Source organism: Microtus ochrogaster, chromosome 4 (genome assembly GCF_000317375.1).
Source record: "Microtus ochrogaster isolate Prairie Vole_2 chromosome 4, MicOch1.0, whole genome shotgun sequence".
Classification (NCBI taxonomy): Eukaryota; Metazoa; Chordata; class Mammalia; order Rodentia; family Cricetidae; genus Microtus; species Microtus ochrogaster.
Window position 1 is genome coordinate 65,521,812 of NC_022011.1, and position 18,519 is coordinate 65,540,330.

At 41.9% G+C, this 18,519-nt stretch overlaps 2 protein-coding genes across 8 annotated transcripts in view; both read right to left on the reverse strand.

The window, feature by feature from the left end:
• The window catches only part of Arl5a (ADP ribosylation factor like GTPase 5A), a 27,519-nt gene extending 23,476 nt beyond the window's left edge, over positions 1-4,043 (reverse strand). The window contains exon 1 of the mRNA XM_005346402.3: positions 3,739-4,043. Within this exon, the coding sequence (XP_005346459.1) occupies positions 3,739-3,784 (46 nt within the window). The 5' untranslated portion in view covers positions 3,785-4,043. The remainder of the gene's footprint in view (positions 1-3,738) is intronic.
• A 4,139-nt stretch (positions 4,044-8,182) lies between these two features.
• Positions 8,183-18,519, reverse strand: part of Cacnb4 (calcium voltage-gated channel auxiliary subunit beta 4) — a 264,280-nt gene continuing 253,943 nt past the window's right edge. For all 7 annotated transcript variants that reach the window (XM_005346404.2, XM_005346405.2, XM_005346406.3 and 4 more), the window contains 2 exons: positions 16,343-16,528; positions 8,183-13,858 (listed from right to left, as the gene is read on the reverse strand). In XM_005346404.2, coding sequence (XP_005346461.1) covers positions 13,598-13,858; positions 16,343-16,528 — 447 coding nt within the window. In that variant the 3' untranslated portion in view covers positions 8,183-13,597. The remainder of the gene's footprint in view (positions 13,859-16,342; positions 16,529-18,519) is intronic.

Below are 18,519 nucleotides of genomic sequence, written 5' to 3' on the forward strand. Positions count from 1 at the left end.
GGGGGGGGGCAGGCAGGGATGAAACGATAAAACACAATATCTAGGAGATAGAAATCCCACAGTAACTGAGGTTGGCAAGTTTTACAAAGAAAATATCTAGTACTGATTAAACAACAGACTAGTAAGAAGATAAAACTAATCACTACTCCACGCAAGAGCCACGTACTAAGGGTAAAGGTGCGTGTGCTACAATCGGCTTGTCCGGAGAGCACACACTGTCACCAAGAACAGGCACTTCCTCCTGCAGTGTCCCTTCAGGAAGCTCCACTCTGTACATCTGACCAGAGTGCAGGCAGGGTGCACCTGGAGCTTAAGGCAGCATCCTGATGAGGCGCAGACTCCTAGGCGAGTCACCTGCCTTCTGTACTTGCCTCCAGGCCTCAATTCCCTTGGAAAGAGAAGAGATCAGGAACAGATCAACACCAGATCTAGGCAGAGTGAGCAGCTTTCCCGGCACTCCTCCATAACTCCATTCCCTTCCTGACAACTAATAGGAAGGGCGACAGATGGTTGTCAACAGGGAAAGTCCATGGCCTCGGCAAGGTTCTTTCACCCGCCATCTCGTGTGTGTGTGTGTGTGTGTGTGTGTGTGCGCGCGCGCACACGCATGCAGTAGGGGTGGGGAATGTATAGAACACGCTGGCACTAGAGACGCACGTTTGAAAGCCCAGGCTTATCGCTGTAAATAAATAACGCCCTAATGTGGATTTGTAAAGCAGAAAGTTTGGAGAGTAACGCAACTGGGCCAGATTAACCAACCCTGCTGAAACACCTGGAACAGGGTGTTGCAAGAGTCACTAATATTACCAGCTGCTAATTTATCTGTAGAGGCAGGCCGAGTTTCTTCCCTGCTTTCCTAGACTACAATAAACACTTCCCGAAGGCATAGAGATCTGCCTGTTTTATTCCCCGCCTTACTCCCACCACCAGGAGCAGTGGCTCTCAACCTCCCTAACGCTACGACCCTTTACTATCAGTTCCACATGTTGTGGTGACCCCTGACCATAACATTATTTTCATTGCTACTTCCTATCTGTAATCTTGCTCCTGTTATTAATCATAATGTAAATAACTGTGTTTTCTGATGGCCTTAAGTGGCCCCTGTGAAAGAGTCATTTGACCCCAGACGGGTTGTGACCCACAGGATGAGAAACACTGACCTAGACTAAGTGATGGCCCAAACAGGGGCTAAGAAGGTATCTAACAAACCACTGGTAAAGAGCTCTTTTAGACATAAAGTTATCAATGGCAAGCCTGCATCTAAACAAACTAATGAGTCACAATACAACCACTGAGTCAACATGGAGTAAAAAAGAAAAAGGTGCGAACACCTTCTCAAAAGACCAATAAGCAGTGACATTTCTTTTCTTTTCTTTTTTTTTTTTTTTTCGAGACAGGGTTTCTCTGTGGCTTTGGAGCCTGTCCTGGAACTAGCTCTGTAGACCAGGCTGGTCTCGAACTCACAGAAATCCGCCTGCCTCTGCCTCCCGAGTGCTGGGATTAAAGGCGTGCACCACCATGGCCCGGCAACATTTCTTTTTTGTTTCCTTGCCAACTGTCTGCTGGAAATCTCTTTCCTCTTTTCCTGGGCAATAACTACTTTCAAGGATTACTGAAACTTTTTTTTTTTGAGACAGAATCTCATGTAGCCCAGGATGGCCTTGAATTCACTAGGTAGCTGAGGATAACCTTAAACTTCTGATTCTCCTACTTTGCAATCTTGAGTACTGGGATGACCCTCCCCCCACATCCTCTAATCTCTCAGTTGGGGATGGTGAAGTAGACACTTATCCAACCGAGCTACACCCCCAGCTTCAGATACTTTTTTAGTGATGTAAACACATTACAATATCTAGGCTAAAGTTTGAGCTCTACTGAATCTGTGTGCCACCTACATAGGTTGAGCGGTAGGCAGTTCACTATCGCCACCCGCTGCTCTTCCTTCTGGACAGAGCCAGAGTGCTATGCCTCTCCCTGAGTTCATCAACATAACAAACTCTACAATTTCCCAGAGTCCCTTTCCAGGTGAGTCTATGAAAAGAATATAGACATGAGTCCTGAATCTTTGGCAAAATGAAGCATCAAAGATACACTTAACTAATGGGTCCCATTCAACACAAGTCCAAAAATGCCAACCAGGATCTGAGACAGAGCACTGAACACCGTAAAGTTACTGTATGGTGACACACCATTTAACAATTCGTTTCTTCCCAATTTCACTATAGTGGCTGGTAATTTTCTAGAAACTGAACTCTATTAATTCTTCCCATAATTTTCAAACAACGAGTTCAGCAAATAACAGTCAAAACGCAAGCTGTAAGACTTGTAGTGATACCACTGCATTCCTGCTATTACTTGCTGCGCATTTTTTTAAGTCCTAATTCATTTTTAAGTTACAGAAACAGTTAAATCGCTGACTCACAGATGAACGTGAAGACAATACCAGAGACCCTTTGACCCATAACATTTTCCGACCCCTCACAGCAGAACTGAAACCCCTGCTTCACTAGATTCAAGACTATAGAGGAAAGAACTTGACACACAAACAAAAACATCCCCAGTTTTACAACAATGTGACCTTCAGTACTTCAAACCTAGAGATTAAATAGTCAAAAACTGTCGGGCTCCTCAAATTTCTCCTGTTCTAGGTGAGACTATCTAGACCCACAGAATTGTGAAGCCACAGGAACTGACAACCCCACACACGTCCGCACACACTGCTGACAGGCGCTGATGGGAATATCCTTCCACTTCATTTCGTACCGTTATCTAAACTATCATTCTTTAAATTATTATTAAAAAGGCAGAACCCACTGGAGATTCTAAGGCCCAGTGCTTGTCTTCCTATAAAGCCAGCTGTATCCTGGAGGAGAAGCAGGCAGGTCTAAAGAGTAGGCACCACCGTTCATTAAGTTTTAACTAGAAAAAGCCGGGCTGGGGGTGGGGGAGCAACAACGCTACCAGCTTATACAAGAGAAAAACAGTATGTTGTTGAGAGGGAATGAATTGCAACTAGAGTTTCTTTTTCTTTTAAAAAGCACTACGTTTCGTTTTAGTAGCTATGTAGTTGTTAGAACTGTATTCTCTCCAGTTTCACAGCATCTTGTAAATATTTTTTAAAATAAATCCCCTATGCATTCCGCCTCAATGTCTGCGTTTAGGCGAACTTAAAACAGTAACCTGCTAGTTACCTGATGCTAACGAACGTCTCCTGAGGTGTCATTTTAAAAGCTTTCAGCGAAACACTAGGCGTCCCCCCCCCCAAAAAAAAAACCAAAGTCAAAACAAAACAAACCCACCTTTAACAACCCAAGAACGAAAACGACCTTAGGCTTGACCTTTACCACAGAAACAACCAGGGCAAAGGAGAGCCACCCAGCACCGTTCCGCGGCGTGGGTCCCCCCTCCCCTCCCCCCAAGAGAGTCGCCCGAAGCGAACCGGACAGTCCGAGCACGAGTTCCAGTTTTCCGCATTCTGCAACCCGTGGGCTCGGTGGCGCTGCCAGGCCCAAGGCCAGCGCCCCCAGCCTTCACCCTAGAACCCCATCTTCTCCCAGTGCGGCCCAAACCCAACTGCGGGCAGGCGTCGGGGAGGGAGGCAGGCCGGGTCGTGTGCTTAGGTCCCCGGCGAGGGGCAGGACACCTTCGGCGCTCGCGATCAAATCGGAGCAATGGGTGTACGGCGGGAGGGAGACAAAGGCGAGCCGCCGGGGACCACCCCGCCCGGCCCAGGCTCACCCTGGTGATTGAACAGCCTCCAGATCCGGGTGAAGAGAATTCCCATCCTCGGGCAGCCGAAGCCCTCCAGCCGCCCGGGCTCAGGCCGCGGGGCAGAAGGACGCGCCGGGGCCTCCGCCACTGCTCCCGCGCCCTCCGTGCGCCCGCTTCCAGGGACCAGCGGGGAGGCCGCAGCCCAGGCCGCCCAGCCACGCGCGAGGCCCCGCCGCTACCGCCGCGGCGCTCGCCTGGCTCGCGGACATCGCCGCCGCGTTGTCTGCTCGAGCCTCGCGGGCCACCGTCCTCCCCCAGCTCCTCTCCAGTGGCCGCCGGGGCTGGGGCGGGGCCGGGAGGGGCGGGACTTGGACAGTGCGCAGGCGCGGAGCTGGAGGCGGGGCTTGGGGGCTGGAGGCCTCTGCGGCGGGGAGGGCCAGCGGAGGTGGTTGGGGCTGGGTTGCCGGCGCCCGGGTTTGAGGTTCCTTTTGAGTCTGGAGCCACAATGTAACTGTGTAGCCATGCCCACCTCCCGCCCTACACACAATTCCAAAAGTCCCAGGTTGGGGCCCGACGACGGTGAACTTTAAGTCTCTGTTGAGCCTGTTCCCCGCTGACTGAAGTAACTGAAGTCGTTGGCCTGTTGTGTTGTTTTTTGAAGTTGTTGCAGTTTTTCTTACCTCTGTCTTTGCACATCGGCTCTCTCCCCCCTCCATTCTCCCTCCGCTCTCAGGCCACTCTTGGTTAGAACAGTTCTCAAGTCTCCCCCGGTTTAGTGATCACAGAAGCTGTCTGTGCTGAGCGGTCGAGTCCCAAAACGCTGTCGACAGACACTCGTTGCTCCTTTTGGACCCAAACGTCTTTTCCTCTAAGTCAAGAGTCACCTTCCTGTTAAATAGATGGCCAAATGTTCTCTGTGCTCTTCCGTCTTCTCGCCTACAAGTTGAACAGTTGTGCCTCTGGGTATGCGAGTGTCCATCTCTGCGTCCGCTGCAGGACAAGTGGTTGGAAACTAAAATATAAGTAATCATTGGTGAACTTGATCAGCAGAGTTCTTGTCCATGTGTCTTTTTTGGTTTTGTTTACTTCTTAGTTCCTTTTAGCTAAGCAGGTTAAATCTCTAGATCTCAGTATTCCCGATGTAGAAGCCAGAGGGTTGATCTCTGAGGTTACCGGAATACTCTGATAGTCTTGACTACTGTAAACCGAGTACTTAGGAGAGAGGAAACTGGGCTTGTCTACTTCTTCCACAAAAGTAAACAAAAGGCAGAAGCGGCTTCATCTTTTCCTATTCTCTTTAACTTTGAATTTTAAAAAGGAAAAAGGGAAGAAAAAAGGTAGAGATGGGGAAACGTGGAATACTTGTGAAAGGCCCCTGGAGCTGTTCCTGTTACCACCTCATCCACAACAGCCCCAAGAAATGAAGCCCTGGACCTTTCCACCAGACTCCTAACCATATACTGTAAAAGGGAGTGCTTCGTCGTCTTTAGACACTTGTGTCCAAATGCCAGTCTTCGAGACATTCGTAAAGGAGAATAAAATCATCAGACTAGTCTGTACAGTTAGAGTATTAAATCTGGATTTATTTAATAGCCTGTAGGCTTTTTAGAAAAAGTGATGTTTGCATGACTGATTTACCTGAACTCTTTATATTTCCATTCTCATCCAGCGTAGGCAACGCTTTAGCAACTCCTGAGACAGTTTTACAAACTCCCACACATCTTTGGCAACTTATTAATGTATGCCAGACCCATATTTACTTGGGATGTTAGGATTTCATGTTTTAGAACTCTATTCCAGAAACGGTCTTAGACTATTTTCCAAGTGCCCCTCACAAGAAAAGGGAGATGGGTTTGGCTGAAGTATCTTCACTAACTTTAATAGATAAAATACAAAATTGGCACTGTAGCTGTAACTGGAAAACTTTGATGAAGGATGTCAAAGTGTTTGTTTCTCCTCCTAAATATTTTATCAATTTTTTTAAGTCATGAGCAAAATGCCACAAAAGACTTCTGCTTTAAGATATGAGAACATAAGACATCTGCTTTACTATTCTACTGTTAATAAGCAGAGCACTGGATACAACACAAGAAAACAGCTGTTTCTAGGTATTGGAAAACAGATTCTGGGTTGTGGTCCCTGACTAAAGAGAAACCATGAGCTTTATCAGTGCATTGTATTTCTGCCCTAGCAGAAACATTTCCCAGCCAACTCTAGAGGGTGGACAGCCAAATAAGAGTAAGATGGTCCCTTACCACAAAGACACTGCTCTGTGTTCCCGTAGTTAGGGAAGCTGAAATTAAGGAAATAGAGTCACTGAGGGAAGGAAGAAGGAAAATCTACAGAAATTGAACTAGGAGACCATGGAGTCTTTGGTGCCATATGGCTTGTATAGGTAGTTGATTAGTAACCATTTCTAGGGGGGAAACACACCAGGATTATTGCAAAATAATCCCCAGATAGTTGTTTCAAAGGCTTGGGAGTCATTAATATAAAATGATCCCTTCAGTCAGAGAAAACTCACAAGTAGGACATTCAGTAGATGCCTGGGTGCTAAGTCTAAGTCTAAGCCCCAACTAAGACCAGCCTTAAAGGGGCCTGACTGAGGATAAACTTTAGCCAAGTGAGCAACTGCCTGTTGAAAGAAGTTTGATGTTTCACAAAGGAGGCAAATCGAATGGTCATGCAACAAAGCTACAACAGTAACAGATCTGAGCACAGGGACGCTGAGTAACTTGTACTTAGTTATTGCTGGAAGGCGGTGGTTAGAGTCCACAGCGAACTCGCCATGCTGACTTGTATGTTATGTGAAAAGATGAGATTTCTCCCTACAGCCCAGTGGAAATGTACTAAAGGCAAGCGAGGTAGTTTCAAGCATATGCCATGTTAACGCAACAGCAAGGAACTGTCATTTCCCAGTTGGGAGTTTCAGATTGTCGGCTGACTGTTGGGGTGGTCTTAGGTAAGAGCCCCCCAATAACAAAATTATTCACACAGCCAACACCTTGTATTTGCACTCCGCTTTGTGTGCTTCAGCTTACTACTTAGCTGGAGGGTCTTTGGTGTGTGTGTGTGCGCGCGCATTAAATACTTCTAAGAAAGAAGTGATACTAAACTTTTGGTTTTCTTAACTGTAGCTGGGTCTGTTAATCTATACTCTGCCTGGTTTTTCAGGGAGCTCACATGAATTAAATGTACTCAAGTTTGTGGACTGACTTGGTGATTCTCATTCTACTAACATCTTGCATATTTCCCTTGAGCTTCTTGTCCACCACAGTGGGATGAAAGTCAAATTCCAATCCTGATACAAAACACAGGCAACAGACGCCAGGGTATGTGCGTGTGTCCAGTCGCAATCTCTACCCCAATCACAGAAGTCCAGAGCTGTCATTCTGGAAACTTCTGGCAATTGCCACACTAACCATTTAATGGTGTCTTGAGAACATTAAGGGTTATATAGTATACTTTCTGTATCTAGCCTTATTTCACACTTTTTTTCTGGTATATTCCACATGTATGTACAATCTGTACATCCTTTCCACTACAACATTATTTTGTGGTAACTCAGAATCTAACAGAATAATCAGGAAATAGTCACTTCATTGAATCTTTTTTCTTTACAGAGTAAATGTATAGATTTATTTTCCATTAAAAGCTACAGGAATATTCTTTGTGGCGTCTGGCATTTCCTCTGTACACTTCCAGAATATAAATGAGAGGTAGAATGCTGGTTTCAGTGTTTTTTTAATTTATTATATAAAAGAAAAAAATGAATGCAGTTTTTTGTACACATTTAAATTCCATAAAACAAATCCATAGAAATTAGGATACTGTATGCATGCACTCTGCATTTTCTTTGTTAAATGTCTTTGTTCACAAAAATAACACCACATTTTTTTCTTGGAAGCCACTAGAGCAGAAGGAACAAAGCATGCAGCACATACATTTGCATAGTGTATTTTACCCAGCATGCCTTGCAGAACGCTATGCATACCTATATAACAAAAATGAAAGGGACAAATTATGAAAATAAATAACCAAAATAAAAGGAAAGTTATTTGACAAAGGCATTTTCCCGACCACATCAGCAGAGACGTAGGAATAGCCTGGGATTATCAACAGCCCTCGGAATAGGGGGGAATCTTTTTATATCATTTCACCATTATTATTTTTAGTATGTTTCCTATTAGTAATGTTATTTTTTATTCCCTCCCACCCCTTAAAAAAATACAGCTAATGGCGTTAACTTATGCTTCAATAGTATCAAGTACAAAACAAAACAAAGAATCCCTACTTAATATTTTTCCATGGGGACATTTTACTGATCTCTAACTTGAGGCTGGGAAAAACATAAACTTTCAAACATCCAAAGCCCAGAGGAGCCGTGAGCTCAACTGTGTGCCATTTGTTAACAAAGGAGGAGAAACAAGAACAGAAAATATAGTAATATAGTATGAGTCTTAACACAAACTAAAATTCATATGTTTTATGTAAGGAAAAAATAAGTAAATTACACTCACAGATCGAAGGCTATGAAATAAGTTGCTGGAAAACATCAAGTAGCAAAGTTACAAAGATGAGAGATGAAATAAATATGATAAAACACAGAACCAAATCTACGTACTTCTAAAAACAGGACTGCCAAATTTAACAGTGGGTTTTGTTGTAAGTTTGTGCTATAACAAATGTGCTTCTTTCTCCTCAATCTATTTTCATTTATTGGCAAAATATATATATATTATAATTTTGTACTGTACAATATATATTTTTGCTACATTATTTTTCTACTGCTAATGCAGAAGTAACAACATAGGTTTATTTTGGCAATAAAATGCTTTCATTTTAATAACATCCCAGAAAATATTGTAAGGCATATAAAAAATAGTATGCAACAATATAGCGTTAATGACCCCGCGTCGGTAATGTCCCTGTGCATACGGAATTCACACTGATCTCGGTGAAGTGTGTGAAGTGGCATGCGAGCAGGGCGAGAAAGGCCCCTGCATAAATATAGATATAGCCATTTGTTGGGAGATTGAAGTGTTCAAAATATAACTCAGAATTCTTGAAAAGCTAGAGGCCTATTACTGTCAGCTCCCAGCTCCCATTTTAACTCTTTACAGCTTTCAAACGAGGAAGAATCAGTGTATTCCTTAAACTATTTTGAATTCACTGGTGACATTTTCTTCCCTCTCTGTGTGAACATTTTACATCCACCAAAAAGAAAGGTTCATGGAAAATTATAACTCCCCACTGTTATAACTCAGCACTGTTCCCTCTTATTTATATGTATTTATGGCAAGTGGGAGCTACAGCCCTTAATTAAGATTATCCGATGAGATACTTTCTAATCTCCTCATAATATACTTTCATGACATGCAGCATTTGGAATTAAATTATCTACAAGTAGATAAAAACATTGCTATCAGAGGATGCATTTCATTGGAGAAAGGCTCTTTTAACACAAGAAGAAATCTTGAAGATTTATTTCTGAATGCTGTGGCTATCTGCCCAAATAGTTTTGCTATTTTGATTAACTAGATTTCTCAACTCAACAAGAAGTTATTCTTTATGTCCACCTAACAGCTCTTACGTTAACTGGTTTAATCATCATTATGATTTCAAAGAGAAGGACGGGTGGATGTCACACAGACACAGCTGAAGTCAATAGCCTAGATAACAGTTACAGTGTTGACAATGTTTAAAGATAAGGGACTAATAAAACACATTTTGTTACATAATTTCCTGTAAAGTTTTCACTCGTGGTTATTCAAGGATGAGTTTTATATAATTAAAAAGTATAACACTGTCATGAAAGACAAAGGCAAATATAAAGGAATAAGGGCTACAGAAGCATTTATTTGAAACATTGATAAGACGTTTGTTCCAATTACATGAGAGTTCTAGACAGTGCAGATCCACACCCAGTAAGTGGCTACAACATACCCTCCATGCCCACACAAGGCGAGGATCAACCAGCTCCGCCTTTAAAACAGCAGGTCTCTGGAGTTCTCTTCCTCAGACCTATCGGCCACCCTTTGCACACAGAGGTAGTTCCTTTCAGTTTGCTTTCTTTCCTAGGATGGCTTCTTCTTAAACTCATGTCATGATAAGTCATAAATCAATGCCAAGAAAATCTTACTGACATGGAAATGAAATCATGGTGAAAGCATTTGAAAACCATGTAAATCTACAGGGCAGCTGTATCTCAACACCTTTAAGCATCAACTGCGGCAAAGTTGTCAGAACAAGTGCTCTACAACCAGGACATTTCCCTTTACAGATAGACTGTTTTCTCTAGAGAAGAGGTAGTGCACATATCATCAGAAAGATAGGGCAGTTTATATGTTGGTATTGTGTTCTTCTGTTTTTAGCAAATAGCAAAATAAAATTATATAAGAAAATATACTAGCTTGCAAATTAAGGTTGCCTAGAACATTCTTAACTGACATGCTGTCTCCATATCTTGGAGACATACTGTCTCCGTGTCTTGTTCATTTAAAGAGCTGAAGATGGCGAGCTTCTTTTGCCACAGTCTCCTTGTCTTCGTTCCCCTTTTGCTTTCCCCATTCTTCTATTATGAAATTTAAGGCCCCCACACAAAAGACAAGTTCAAGTATGCAGGTATGAAGAGGTTAACATTCCAAAAATACATTTCTGCAAACAACAATAATAAATTGGAGGAAATAACACACTATTTAAAGTAGAACTAATTGTCTCAATTTGTTTCAGACTTTAAAACTCATTCCATTAAGGATGAAATGCAATGATTTGAATAGTCACACAATTCAGAGTCTTTTTAGGACAACCATGCCTCTAATCGCTAGCAATCCAAATCTCCCCATCAGAGCTATATAGAGATGAGAGCAAATCGTAAACACCACTAGGCTTTGTTTTAAGTGTTAGCATAAACAAGGTAACAGTGTTGATTATGATGGTGGCATAACATTATAGCCTTGGGAATAAGCACAAGGACCCACAAAGCGCATTTCTTCCTTTCCCAGGACTACAGTTCCTCATAGCTGGATGAGTCTGCATTGTTACTGATCATAAAGAACCACAGAATTCTACCGTGCTTTATTCTGTAAGTGAAAACAGCCTCCAATGATGCAGAAATAGTTCTCTTGCTTGTCATAATTTGCCATTTTGAGTGAAATGAATTAAAACAAAGTAACTGTGGAATTTCTTAGAGGTTCTTGGTATATTGCACAAAAGTAAAACTTTTATTTGGTATATATTTGGATTTCTGTCATTTACACAAGCAACTCTGAGCATTTAAAAGGAAAGTAAGAGTCATATCTCTTCTTCTTTTGGAGGAGAGAAACTTAGAGGAGGAAGATGAAAAATACGCCAAATTAAAATGAAATAGTAAATACATCCATCAAAAATATACATTTTACCCTTTTCAATGTTATTAGCTTTTGGACAGGACTGCAAAGCAAACTAGGTACGAACTTTTGATGACTAATGATGGATGAGTTTTGTGTACAGATTAAATGGGCCTCCCTCTTTCAGCATGACATGGAAGAGCAAAAAGGGGAAAAAGAAAAGCTGGAGAGGTTTGAAAAACAAGTGAATCTTCAAAGTTGAAAGAAATGGTACCTTTGTTGACTAGGAAGTATATGTAAATGCTGTTACAGCTACCTGCCATAAAATATAAATATCTTAAAGTAGTTAAATGACCAAATTGCTAATGCTACTGCAGAAAAAGCTGAACAGCAGTCTATTCTAAATTTATACACCAGAGTGTACTCTCCGCAATTGAATGCTTTTATGCGCACAAACAAGAAACCAGTAAAGCATACAGGAAAATGTTTGGCTAATGTTTTCTTTCTCATGCAAATATGTGCTATACATGTAATAAATAGAGTTTCTTTGCTGGAGATTGCTCTTCTGTGCTCTAACAAAGTATTCAGTAATGGAAGATTATATGCTTAATAAAGAGCCCAATGAATACAGCTCTCTTAAATGTCTTAACAGAAAATTCTGTAAGCTTCGCTAGATGACAAAAGAGATGGCAAGCCGGGATCAGATGTCAGCTTGTATATTTGACTGAGGCCATGTTCAAATGTATCAAATGTGGAGATTACTTACAAGATCTCAGGCAGCCTCATCAGGTGAGCAGGTACATGACGGGGTGCACATACAGTCAAGACAAGGGGAGGGCACATGAGGTCGATGGGACTAGAGATATGAATAACTGGTCAAGAATAGGAAACATTTTCTCTCAATCAGGAAAATTAATGAACTGATACATGGCTTTGAGGGCTCAGGTCTTGAAATTTTGGAAGAAAATAACAATATAAAGTTAATTGTACTTGTTTTCAAAACATTGACTTCAAGGCATTTGTTAGTAGAAAGAGACCTTTATGTCTAGCTTCAGTTGGGGTTTTAGAAAACACATGCATTGTGTCATTTTTAGAAACAAGTCCTTTCATAAAGACATTTGTTTCTTGTATAAAAGAGTCAATTTCAATAATTTATTGGATTAAAGTCTTCTTTAATCTTTAGGATATGGGTCACCAATTCCAAACATAACACTCATTGGAAATCTAAAGGCTGTTCACTAGCAATGAAACACAGCAGTCCCCAAATTCTCTAGGGCCCCACGTTAAAAGTGCCTTACTTTTAGTGAACAAATATATTCTGAGTCTGTCAGGTTTTTTTTTTTTCCTGCAAGATTTTAATTCAGTGTTTTAACTTTTCCCAATTCGTTTTTCTTGCGAAAACGTAACTTTCAGTACCAAATTTGATTATGTCCATGAAAAACAAACAAAAAAAGGTTGTTAGTTTGATTTAAAAACTGTGGTGTATGCCTAAAACATTATTTCTAGTCAAAGACAGATACTGAGTGTAGTCAGGGAAGGACACTGAGCTATGCTGGCAGAACTCCTGTGCCAGGGTTGGGTGTGGTGGCACGGATGACTTCCCATCTGGAGCCGACTGCCTTTGTCCTAGGAAGGCCTGGCCACATCTCTGCTATCTGACTTCAGATCTCCAGACGTGTGTAGTTGTACGCAGACTGGTTACAGCAGAAACAGCACCTCATTTCCCATGTCCTATAACTAGCCATGCCTGGGTTTCTCTTTCTTATTCTCATTGCCAATAAACTCCTTTCCCCCTTATTTTGTTAGCTTCGAACTGACTAACAGTACTGACTGAACAGAAAGCAAAATAACTTGGAATACGACAGCTGTATCAGGAAAAATAAAAATATTAGAATCTGAGGCGATTATATAATTTCTGCATTAAGATTTCTGAGATTTTTGGCACTATCAATACATTTGGTAAGGTTGAAAAGCCATCCTGGCAACATTAACATATTATTAAAATGTTTACACTTTCCAACTTGAAGTAGAAATTTAGCTTTCAGCAAATAAATACCACAGCTGGCTTTGGGTTTCTATTAGTATTTTGATTTTCTTATTGGGGTTTATTTTTTCTGATTTTTCAATTGATTTCAACATGCTCAAGTAGACTTTCCAGTCAATTCTCCCAAATTCCAACAGGAATTGGTTTATAAATTGGTTCCAACTGGAACTGGTCATTTGGAATTTCCTACACGGGAAATTATTTTATATGTGCCTTGATAAGTACCCTAAATTACAAATTGATGTGTCTAAAATCTATGAAGAAAACAAAAGGTACTGTTATCATGTAAATGTAGCACTTAAAAATACCTATATGACTGGGCATCGAATACCCATCTAGACTCAAGGGCATAAAGTATTTCTATTTAATTCTTGCCCCTTAGATCAAATGACTGCAGCCCACTGCACAGCAGATGCTGTGCTGTGCTTGCCAAATTAAGATGATTGATTTATCCTAGCAGTGCTATGGCAAATTGTCAACAGATGAGTAGTTTTGTTTGTTTGTTCCGGCAGCCTCAAAGCCTGTGTCGGGAGTCATGGCTGTATCCCCCAGGCGAGCCTCGGTTCCTATGGGGCTTGTAAGGGTCCTGGTACGTGTCGGGGTAATCTTCTTCCACCAGAGGGTAATGGTCTCGGCTGTGCTGGGAGCTGGAGGACAAGCGGTTCCTACTCTTACGAGCCCTCTCGTTGTGGTAATTTTCATCAGAGGTCATTAGGCTTCGTCTCTCAATGGGAGAATTCTCCGTAGAATGGTTGCTGTGCCTCATTCGCTGACTCTACAAATATCAGACAGTTCACTGGTTAGGTAAGGTCCCCTTCATTCACCTAAACATGTTCTTTCATGTGCAGTAACAGGCTCTGTAAAACGGATACTAAATATCTGACCTAATAAATAAAGCATTTTGATACATAAATGTTCTGCTTGGAGCTCCTGGTCTTCTTCTTTGGGATGCACCATCTATAGCCGCTTTATTACAGATAGTTTACGAATGTTAGTATATGATGCCGCATGGCTATACTTCCTGTTGAAGCACAGAACTGAAAGGTGATTCTTATAGAACTTAATCTACTTAGATAGGCTTAATACTTAATAATTCTCTCCTTCTATTGCAAAAAAATGAGGATTATTTTATTACTGGGGAATAAAATTTAGATAAGATCTATTATTTGATTCCTTTCATGAATTCATAAAAGTCTTCTTTCTTCTTAAAGTCACACACTTTACACTTCATTTTGCTCTAGATTGATGATCCTTATAGCCTAAAAAATTACTATCTGTACTACCCACTAAACAGTGCACTTGTTTCTGTATCTGACATGGATGTGAAACTCTCAACAAGATTTTTTTCCAAAGGAATGCACAGCCTCGTGGGGCCAGCTAATTCAGGACTTTACATACTCTTGCTTTCTTAACTGAATTCTGAAAAAATCATCTTCAGATATAAACCAAATTCTTTTAATATTGTCAACTGAAATTAACATCTTAAGGGAGTTATTTGATGGCCCAGAATATGTTATCTGACTTTTTTTTCTCTTATATTAGGAACACCTGTCTGTTTGTGTCTACCAGCTTAGGGAAGTCACATAGATTATAGAGCAGGAACCTGATGTAACCAAGGGCCCAGGTACATCAGCTTCATACAGCAGGGAACTTATTCAGTGGGTCAGAGATCATGCCATCAAACACCTGTGTTCCTTAAAGGAGTAGTCCACTGGATAAAGAGCACCACGTTAACTGTAGGTAGACAGTTGCAGGGTTAAGTGTTATACACAAAGCGCAGCATTAGATCCCCCAACACTACAGAGTGTACTGGGTCATACATCTGTTCCCTTTATTGTCACCCAGAGCCAGCCAACGTCAATGGGAATGCTACAGTCAGACAGGCACACAGAAGGAAAACAAGGCAAGAAATCGTGCTGGTGCACGCAGACACTCTGAACACTACCACCATCCATCTTCCACATCATTTCTAGACTTAAAAGAAATGCATTTGTATGGCAGCTTTCCTGCTTACAGAGGCGCTGTCTGCAGTGGAGTAATGTAGTTATAATAGCATTTCAGAGAGTGCCATTTAGCTTAGAGTTAACTCTACAAAATCTTCAATTATGACTATCATTATAACCCATTAAAACAAAACCAGTCATGTCGCCAAGAGGCTCATTTGGCTGCATGTTCCTCAGCTTGGGGTCTGGATCCATTCCAGCTCTTTGATAAATGGTAAATAATAATTAATGCAGAAAGGCAGGACTCATTTTATATCACAGTGCCTCTGGCATGCCACATCTAGTTCTGACTGAAGTCTCAGAGCAGCAGAAGAGACGAGCTCCGACCCTCTTTGTGCTTACCCCCCGATTCCCTACACTGACCAGCGCAGTCCCCTAGATCCCCCTGGAAACTGAGGATCTGTCACCATCTCCAAATCTGCTCACTCACTCTGTTTGTACAAGGTGCTGGGGGAGGCAGGGTCAGCAGTCTGTAGGACAAGAATAGTTAAGGGCAGCTAAAGGCCTGTCAATCCTGAAGAATCTGCTTAGCTGTCTGGGGTGCCATGCGGAAGTTGTGAACAATTATGTTGACTAGACATTAAGTCTACTAGAGATGAACTGATCTAAATAAAACCCGTTATCAATTCATAGCGATATTTTCCAGAATGGGAAACTGGTGGAGAGGGCAGGCTTTGTCAGTGACAGGTCAGTATCAGCATAAGGGTTAGACTTCTTCTTTAATTAAAACAAATTTTAAGGTCTATTTATTTTATAAGTATAAACATTTAGCCTGCATGCATGTCTGGGCACTACATGTGTGCCAGGTGCCCATGGAGATCTCCTGGAACTGGAGTTACAGACGGTTATGAGCTACTATGTTGGTGCTGGGAACTGAACCAGGGTCCTCTGCGAGAGCAGAAAACATTTTTAACCGCTGACCCATCTTTCCAGTCTTCAGTGTTTTAAAAAATACTATTCCCTTGCCGGGCAGTGGTGGTGCACACCTTTAATCCCAGCACTTGGGAGGCAGAGGCAGGTGGATCTCTTTGAGTTCGAGGCCAGCCTGGTCTACAAGAGCTAGTTCCAGGACAGGCTCCAAAGCAACACAGAGAAACCTGTCTCTAAAACAAACAAACAAAAATACTATGTCCTTTTCTCATACTTCTTCAGATTAAGAACAATCAGAGTCTTCATCTTAATTAATTATATGTTCAGTCCTAAAAATAAAGTGGCAAAAGTTATAAACCAAATGAACAAACAGAACAATGCAGTACCTGTAATCCAGAGATCGCTGTGGGATATGGTGAAAGGGCTGTGGAGCCCACATTCCTCCCCAGCAATGGGGTCATGGGGGTGCTACTGCTTGTGTGAGTGGCACGCCAGTATGCCTCCAAGTACTCGCCCAGATGTTCACACGCATCCTCCAGCTGATTCTCATCTAATATAACATCAAACATTTCCTGCAGAGTACAAGAAATTCCATCATATTTCCACTGTAGGCTTGACTGAAAACCCCCACTTAAGGCAGAAGTAGCATTCCTTATATATAATAGCAACTATTAAATATTAGGATCTTGTGGTAGTTTCAATGTAATTGGCCCCCAAAATCTCACAAGGAGTGGTACTATTAGGAGGTATGGCTTTGATGGAGTGGGCAAGGCCTTGTTGGAGGAAGTGTGTTACTGTGGGGACAGGCTTTGAGGTTTCCTATGCTCAAGATACTGCCAAGTGTCTCAGTCAGCTTCCTATGGCCTGCATATCATCAAGATGTAAGCAGTACCATGTCTGCCTGCACAGCACTGTGCTCCCCTCGGTGATGATAATGGACTGAACCTCTAATACTGTAAGCAAGAAAACCCAAATGAACGTTTTCCTTGTAAGAGTTATGGTGTCTCTTCACAGCAATAGAAACCCTAAAACAGACATTTCCTGATTTAAAGAGGAAAAAAAAAATGAGGCAAACATGCCAGTACTGAATAATGAGAAAACACACACCTATTCACATTTTTGTCCATATATTCCTATACAGCTGAATTCCACCAATTTCAAAATACAAAAGAAACAAATTAATGATGATGTTGAAAAAGGAGTTCTGAAAGTGACTAAAGCCATGAGCATGCCCTTGAAATAAATATTATAGCAACTGTGTTGAAGGTAATAACAAGTACACAGTTCATTTTCAGAATGCTCATGGAAATTAGTTTATCTGTCTCATGATAAAGCAATAAGGAAAGAAAGTTGGGGATGGATATTAGAGAACATACAACCATGATGGCTGCTGCCATCTGATTGCTTTGTGAAATGGTTAAGAAGAAGACAGTTTAACTGGGGAAGGAGGGACCACAGAAGCAGCAGCTGATGTCCATGTTTATGTAAGAACTTTGTTCAACATTTACCTGAAAATGGGAAGCAGTTTTTGTTCCCCAAAGGGTGGAATGGTTCTTCTGTTACGGCAGGGTGACTGGGAAAAAATTGAGGGTAAACCCAATGCATAGGCCCCTCGGTGAGAAAGACAGAGGACCTCGGTGCCTCACCAAGAGAAAGCTGTTCTAGAGTGACGTGCTGGTACACCCCACAGAAGCGAGGGTGCCGAGCCAGCCTTCTCAGACCACCTTCACCACATTCCCCTTGCTTCTATGAATTCATTTTACCAAAATAAGAACTTCCAGTAGTAAGCCAAATGCATAGTTACTGCCACCAGCACTGACGTTGCTGTGGTAACAAGAAAACTTGAGTTGGTAGTGTCCCAGCTCATTTATTCTCCTCAGCGCTTGGAGCCAAGGATGCTTGAAGCTGTCATTACTATGTGACCTATCTCATCACCAGTGTTCACTTCTTAGTTTTGATGCTGAGGGTTGAACCCACGAACTCAGGAAAGCTAAACATATACTCTCTCCCACTGATCAGATTCCCCAAGTCTACTATTAAATGCTCACTGAACCAGCCGTTGCAGACAAATTTGTGCCTAACTGGAAAGGAATTTGAAGGCCCTTATCATGGGATTTTGAAAGCTAGTGACTTCAGTCCACACTGACTTAGTTTGAGAAGACTCAACCAGGTCAACTTACACAGAAAAATGCTCACCAAGAACACTTATCAATATGATTTTCACTCATTCATACAATATTTGCTCAGCATTTATTTTGTTGCATTTATTTTGTTCCAGGATGTATGGGCAATCCAGTGGCAAAGAATTCTGACCTTACCCTGTGCTTGAGAGTCATATGTACCATTGTTGGAGAAGTAGGGCTTGAAGTACCCAAACCCTTAATAATCCATGTTACACTTAGACTAATTCAGAACTATGTAGAGATCAAGAAAATAAAGTCTGGGGCTGGGGCCTAACATTCTCTACTTACGCCGGGCGGTGGTGGCGCACGCCTTTAATCCCAGCACTTGGGAGGCAGAGGCAGGCGGATCTCTGTGAGTTCGAGACCAGCCTGGTCTACAA